At 40.8% G+C, this 7,736-nt stretch overlaps 1 protein-coding gene across 1 annotated transcript; it reads left to right on the top strand.

Moving 5' to 3' along the window:
* The first annotated feature begins 1,465 nt into the window (after positions 1-1,465).
* Positions 1,466-6,155, top strand: LOC149846409 (inactive beta-amylase 9-like). Its single transcript, XM_089996339.1, has 3 exons — positions 1,466-2,248; positions 4,439-4,915; positions 5,048-6,155. Exons 1-3 carry the CDS (start codon positions 2,000-2,002, stop codon positions 5,930-5,932), a joined length of 1,611 nt encoding a protein of 536 aa, XP_089852465.1. The 5' UTR covers positions 1,466-1,999; the 3' UTR covers positions 5,933-6,155.
* Positions 6,156-7,736: the final 1,581 nt, after the last annotated feature.

Below are 7,736 nucleotides of genomic sequence, written 5' to 3'. Positions count from 1 at the left end.
AACGAAAATTGGCATCAAATTTATTTTGTTTTTTAGATGAGATCAGGTCAGAGTGTGCTTCTCTGGATGCCGTTGATCTCAAGATGAACGGCATCCAAAGCTTGTACGAATGTGATGCTCACCGCTTGAATGTGATCCACTCTTTTTTCCCATGTCGGATGGACGGCATCAGAAAGGTTTAAAATTAAAGGCTTACAATGAGCTTGTTCATTGTTTTTGATGGGTGTCGTTCATTTTTTTAGATGAACGACAGGCAAAGTGTCTCGGCGGTAACCTGATCCTCTCATTTTTTTTTTTTTTTAATTCTGCTGTTTTATGCTGCCCAAGGATGATCTACAACATGCCATGGGGCATAATGTTACTGGTTAGCAAGACTCACAAAATTATACGCCTCGAAGTGAAGTGAAATTTCAAAAACGCCACTCAACCTTAATGGGATTTTGTTTGTGTTCTTTTTTTAAGAGCCAAGAGGCAGGTTGATGGTTGATTGATTATCTTTTTTTTTTTTTTCTCCAAAAGTTATTAACAAATAACAAAAAAAAAATTTCAAGATCATGTTGGGAAACTCTAACCTCCATCTTATCTTATGAATACGACTCTTAAAATTTAAACTTGAGAATCCACATAAAAACGAACTAATTGCACCCCTGAATTGAAGTTTACCAATCTCTGAACGAACAGAGCTACAATTGGCCAAGCATTTTCCTTTAATGACACATCTTTATGTTAACAAAGAACCTACTACCTAGAATATGAAAACTGAAATATGAGCATTTTCAACACTTTTTTGTTTTTTTGCAAATCCAACCATGTGGATGTGCTTGGCATGGTGAATTTGCTAGGAATCACCTATTGGATAGCATATTTTCGATAAAAAAATAAATGTGTTTTTTAATGCTTTAATATGTATAAAGATTATGAGCTATTGATTTTAAAGCTTTAAAATAATCTGAATTATGCATCAAAATCAGATGATTCAAGAGCAGCTAGCTTCTTATAAAACTAAACATGTAGATCACATTACTAGGTTAGATTCAAGAGAAAAGAACAAAAATTTCATGAAAACCGTGGTTCACACATTAGTTCTCATATTCTAGTTACTCCTACTTAAATCATGATGAGTTGTAAACAATCTTAGTTGCCAAAGAGTGCCAACCCTTGCCTAAACACTTCTTCCTTCTAAAACTTCATATTAAAACGAGATATTTTAGGTACATATTTGAACAAGAAAAAACAAATGCATATCTTTCGCCTGACTTGAGGAGGTTGGGTTAGAGATCTTTGATCTAAGGACCCAACAGCAGATGGAGGGTGATCAGGTGCAGCAGCATATTAAAACTGCCCAACCACAGCCCCTCAACTATCTAATGGCATTTTCGTAGTTTTTAAAGCAATCATGTCTAAATACTCAGCTTCCCTCTCCTCCGTTCCCTATAAATAACCCGAGCAGCCTTCTCTTCGTGACATGCGAAACTTGCTTCTCCTTTCCCTCCATTTTCTGCTGTCTTTAACAAAAGAAAAAGAGAAGGGAAAAAACCTTTCACCCTCCGATCCCATCTTCGAGATATGCTTGGCCGTCTATCCCTCTAATTCCTATATTTACTCCAATATCTCGTCTATATATTTCCTTCTTCTTGGTGATTCTTATCTTTTATTGAATACATATATTCTTCCTGATTCGGATCACGAATTTCTGTGTTTTGATCGGGATTTTTGGGGTTTCGTTTTGCCAGAGAGGTTCGTTCTTTCTGGGGATTTCCTGAATTTTAGTGGTTTCCATCGGGATTTTGGGGTTTCGTTGTTCCAGAAAGCTTCGGTCTTTTCTGGGGGAGATTTCCTTAATTTGGTGGTTTGCGTCGGGTTTTTGGGGTTCTCGCTATTCTTCTCCAAAAGGGTTTCTCTTTTTCTGGATTTTTCCGGAAGTTTCTGAGCGAAATTCGGGTTTGGGAGTTCTTGTTGTGTTGGAAGGATTGGGTTTTCCAGGCTTTTTGAAGGAATCATGGAGGTTTCGGTGATCAGAAGCGGGCAATTTCCCGCCAGAAGAAAGAACTCCGTTTTTACGAAGTCGAATCTCGCCGGGTATTACAGAGAATTAGGGTTTTCGAGGAGGGGGCCGACCCGGATCGGGTTCGGTCTCGCGGCAGATGGGAGAAAGGGGATCAGGGCGGGAGTTCCTGCGATCGGCTCCACCGGAGCAGAGAGGGTTCTCGTCGGGAAGGAAGCCGGGAAGCGTTCTCAGGATAAGAAGGTAAAAAAAAAAAAAATAGTTCTTGATCATCGATCTCTTTGCCTTTCTTCTTGTTCTTTGTAGATCCGCGGACACGCAATGGTTTTTGGACGATCTATCTAAGCGAACCCCTTGATCCTCCTTGTTCTGCACGGAATTTCCCTCTTTTTCTTGGGTTTTTTTCCTTTTCGTTGTCTGCAGATCCTAAATTTCTTCTGGTTTTTTGCGAGAATTTCCCTTGTTTTCTAGTAATGATGTACCAAACCCTCGATTTTTTCTGGCTTTTTGCCAGGATTTCCCCTTTTTTCTGGTAATGATTAACCAAACCCTAGATTTCTTCTGGTTTTTTGCGAAATCTCCCTTGTTCTCGGAGTTTCTGTTATCCAAAACGAATAATTTTTTTCCAACGGTGAAAATTTTGTCTTTCTTTAGCTACCCGCCAAATTTTGAGATACACATGGATTGTGACAGTATTATCCTTTTTGACTGTTTAATGACCAAATTGCCCTTCAAACTTCTACGTTCTACGTTGATCGACACATGAGATTTGTCCTCTTGCCCATTTACTGAAACGCAAAGCTTCTTTTCTTTTTCCTCCTGTTTCCTTCCACAAGTTTTCTTTTTCTTTTTCTTTTTCTTTTTAGAAAACTCTTGTGGTGGTCCGTACTGGAGCTCTTTTGCTTCTTTTATTTATGAGTTGTCTTGGCTATGTGACTTTTTTGTTTTTTATGGATCCTCTTTATCTGCAAGACGTTTCAGTATTAATATATAGATTATAGAATCTGTCACCGATAATTACTTTTGAAATGAATTAAATCCCTTCTTAATGATGACACAAAATTGGGTTTCCTATCATTTCAAGATGGTCTTGAGATTTTACTGTAATCCATTTTGGGTGTTTCAAAACTTCAATTTATATGGATCTACCAACTTTTGGTAGTGGGTTGTCTGAAGTAGTGATGCCAGTTGTTTGGTGGTGGGTTGTCTGAAGTAGTGATGCCAGTTGTTTGTTGGTTGTATAATGTTTCTGGAGCACACCCTTCAAACAACAGATATTTGCTTTTCATTTCATCTGTTATATTGTTTTCTTCATTGTTTGTTTGGTAGTATATTGGATAGATTTTTGCGCTTTCTGTAACTATCATGGATGATATTCCATAATCCTGAAAATTGTTAGTTCTCTCTATTAGTGATCGCTTATCAAGGTGCAAAACTAGTTTGGTTGCATAACTTATCCTTGTCAAGGTTAAGTTGAAAGGGTTTAAAGAGTATTTTGGATCCTTTGAGGAAACACTTGTTTGTCGTTCCTACTGGCTGTGATACTGACCTTTTTGTTGGTTATAGTTACTGTCCTCTGCTGAGAGTGTGTAAAGCGCAAATAGCACAAATGATATAAAATATCCTTGTCTAAAAACCAGACCAAGTTGGCATAATCAAATTTTTAGGTCTTCTCCAACAACTAAGGGTGCGTTTGATACTCGAATTTCAAACTTGGATTTGAGATCCAAGCATTAGAGGTATGTGCATCTCAGGCCTGACCACGAATTATGAAACTGGGTATCCCTAATCTTAGCTATCATCTGTATAATCTTCCTTCACTAAATGTCTCTGATGAGTGATCTTCCGGAAGTTTGTTTCCGGCCTCTTACGAGAGAAGACCCTTTTCTGGACTGCAAGACCTGAGATCCCTTAGTATATGTGAGACAAGTTTCTCTGGCCGACACTGATGAAGCTTCTCTAAGAGGTGGATTCAGGTTATTCCTGAGATTTTTGTGGTGGAATGGTTATTCCTGATATTGTTGTAGGTGGAAACTTGCTTCCATGGGTTTTTTATAACTATTGAAAACACATTGTTATGGTCCACATGTTTGTTTCCCTAAGATTCTGTGATTCCCAGATTTAGGTTTTGTACTTCTGCAGCTTCTGCCTGCCCTTCCTGTCCACCAAATCCATCAATAGCTAATACAGGGTTGGACCTGGTAATAGAATGGTGCTGGTTCATAATTTTGAGCTAGGAACAACGGTTCAAACTTAAAACCAAAGGCTGGCTTTGAAAATTTAGTGGAGCAAAACCGACTCCCAAGTGTCATGTTAGGCTTGGTTTGGATTGAAGAACACACGTTTTCGTTAGAGTTAGAGAATCTGAAAACTCAAACTCGTTAGGGTTTGATTCTTTGATGGGTCCCTGACTTTCCTGAACATTGTGTGCAGAATGGCCGAGTTCCATTATACGTAGCACTTCCTCTTGATACAGTCTCCGATGACAACAACTTGAACCATATGAAGGCCATCTCCACCGGACTTAAGGCATTGAAGCTTCTTGGAGTTACAGGTGTGAGCGTTCCAGTAAGGTGGGGCATCATCGAGCATGAATCAGCTGGAAAATTCAACTGGTCTGCGTATCAATCTCTTGCAGAAGTGGTCCGTGACTCGGGGCTCAAACTCCGAGTTTGTCTCTGTTTCCATGGTAGATCAGGCATCTCGCTCCCTCCGTGGGTTGTTCAGATTGGAGAAAGAGAACCTGATATTTTCTTCAGGGACCGTGCTGGAAAACGGTACAAGAACTGCTTGTCGTTGGCAGTCGACGACCTTCCGGTGCTTTCCGGAAAGTCTCCCATGCAAGTCTTTGAAGAAATTCTCTCGGAATTCAAGTCATCATTCTCAAGCTTTCTAGGCACTACAATCACGGTAAAGATCATGCTCCTGCAATTTTTTAAGAGAACTGTGAACAGTCTCTCCTATCTGTGGATGCCCAACATCCATATATGGAAGAAACTACTCTCCGACTCTTAACGGCTGCTCTATTTGATTTTCTTACAGGATATCTCATTAAGCCTCGGTCCAGATGGTGAACTTAGGTACCCTTCTTTCCCTGAAAATCGCCTCAGCAAGATTCAGGGAGGTGGAGAGTTTCAGTGTTATGACAAATACATGCTTGCCAACCTCAAGCAACTTGCTGAAAGTTTTGGCCATGCCAATTGGGGTCATTCTGGCCCTCATGATGCGCTTAACTACAACCATTGGCCGCAGACAAACAACTTCTTCAAGGACTCCGGTGGGTCCTGGGAAACACCATACGGCGGTTTCTTCCTCACCTGGTACTCAGACCAGCTGATTATCCATGGTGATCGCATCCTCTCTCTTGCCTCAAGGGTTTTCAGTGATAGCCCAGTCACCATCTCCGGCAAGGTCCCGCTTGTGCATAGTTGGTACAAGACTCGGTCCCATGCTGCTGAACTAACTGCAGGATTCTACAACACTGACAAAAGAAACGGTTCCGATGCTGTTGCCAGAATGTTTGCTGCAAACTCAGCTACGTTGGTGTTACCAGGAATGGATCTCTCTGATGCCCATCAACCATCCGAAGCCTTATCGAGCCCGGAGTCACTAGTTTCGCAGATAAGAGCAGTGTGCCTCCAGCACGGAGTGCCAGTCTCAGGGGAGAACACATCAGTTTCCGGCATACCGGGCAATTTCAGGAGGATTGAGGAGAATCTAAAGAATGATGAATGGATGTTGGATTCATTCAACTACTGCAGGATGGGGGCATACTTCTTCTCGCCGGAGCACTGGCCGAAGTTTACCGAGTTCTTCCAGGGGCTCGAGTTGCCTGAAAAAGATTCTGATGACCTCCCAGACTATGAGGAGAGGCTCTCCTTCGTTAGTGCTGCTGAGCCCGAGAAGACATTACAGATGCAAGCATAAAGAGATTCTCATTTTGCTACTTCTTCCTCAATGTAAATATTTATGTATTGTACTTCAGTTGGGGGAATACTCGTGTGGCAGTTGTCTTGTAAGCGCCATAAGCTTGGGCCATAGGAAAACTTTTATTGGTTATTTGTATAATGTCGAAAAATAATAATGTATCTGATAGTCCAATGTATGTATGACAATATAATCACATATACCTGAGCAGAACTTACAAAGAGGGGATTCTCTTATTCTCTGTACGCTAGTTTTTTTTTTGTTTTCATCTTAAGAAAAGCAATATCTATGATACAGCTTGAGGAAAGGCTTAGCTTTGCCTAGGAACAAAAAAGTATTACCAAGCATTGAATTCTTTATATTTGGCGTCTCAATCACTCCCAATTCATGGTGTAGAGCTTCAAGTAGATATGTTATGGTGCATCTGCAACCATCATGTTTGTCGCCTGCCACTTTAGACTCCATTTCCAATGAGAAATGGAATCATATGAATCAGAATCGCATGGGGCAGATGAAGAATGATTCTAATGGCAAATGAGAAATCGACTCCTTTGCAGAGGATGAGCAACAGACTCTCATGCCCCATTTTCTCATGTTTGATTAGACATGAGAAAATGGAGCAATGGGAGAATCATTCTCATTTGTGATAGAATGATTCTCATGGGGGCTTAACAAACGTGCCCAAGAATCTGTGATCAATTAGAAAATGCTAAAAGGTCGATTCGCTACCAATGTTATGGTGATTCGCTACCAATATTTCTACAATACAAGCTGCCCCTATTAAATCCTTGTAAATAGTAACTAACAATCTTGAGCATTCTGTTTATGCGGATGGCAAAATAGCAGGAGGGGATATGACCATATCATCAAAATGCTTCGGCTGCCTAGTCCACCTACTCAAGAATCTTTCCAAGTTTTTTTTTTTTTTTTTTGAGGTAAGAATCTGACGAAAGTCTTATCCTGTGTGTGTACGTACTGAGCCATCCCCACTTTTTTTTCCAAGTTCGGTATATATTTTGGTTTCTTTTCTTTTTCTTTTTGTGATTTCAGATTTTCAAAGATATTTTTGACCACACTTGAATGAGGATAAGCCCAAGACAAAACTCAAATATCAAATGTGGCGCCATTTTTGTCCAAACTTCCCAGGCTCAAAACCAGTGCAGGTTATTCCCCAACTTGCCTTTACCAAAGGCTCTTTTTGGGAGCCTTGAATTGGAGGTATGTGGTGGTTCTCTCCACTGTTCTCATGTTCTCTGCTGATTGGGAGCAGTAGTGTTGCCCAAACACTGAAACTATAAATGGAGTTGGCATTTCAACACCATTGGCAACTCCATCCTCAAGATCAATCTCATTCAAATGGCTTGAACAGATAAGCCTCACAAGCCCTGCAGCAGAAGCTGATGCGGTTAGAGGGTGGGTGCAGGAGGCGGACATATCCCGGTATTCACTGGTTATCTCATGTGCATAAGCCAAATCAACAGGTTCCCTGAGGGCAGGAGGACGGCCGCAGGGTTTTACATCACTGGCTGCGAGAAGAGTAGTTTCAGCAGCACATCCAGCACGGCAGGTCTCCCAACCTGGTGCCAGTTTCATAAAAGTTACCTTTATCGTGAATCATATTCAAAAGCCACCTAATTTCACAGAAAATCTACTTTGCCAATGAGCACTCCAAGCTCAAAGAACAGAAACAGCAATCCATCAAATGGACAAAAACAGGAATAAAATAGAAATGCATTTCAAGTATAACTTGTTGAGTCCGGCGGCGGTTTTCCGGCGAGGTGGCATACCAAACGGTATCCCTGTA

The sequence above is a fragment of the Nuphar pumila genome, chromosome 2, assembly GCF_984573655.1.
Source record: "Nuphar pumila chromosome 2, dmNupPumi1.hap1.1, whole genome shotgun sequence".
Taxonomy (NCBI): domain Eukaryota; kingdom Viridiplantae; phylum Streptophyta; class Magnoliopsida; order Nymphaeales; family Nymphaeaceae; genus Nuphar; species Nuphar pumila.
Note: the sequence above shows the minus strand (reverse complement) of the source record. Positions and strands in the feature narration are given on the sequence as shown.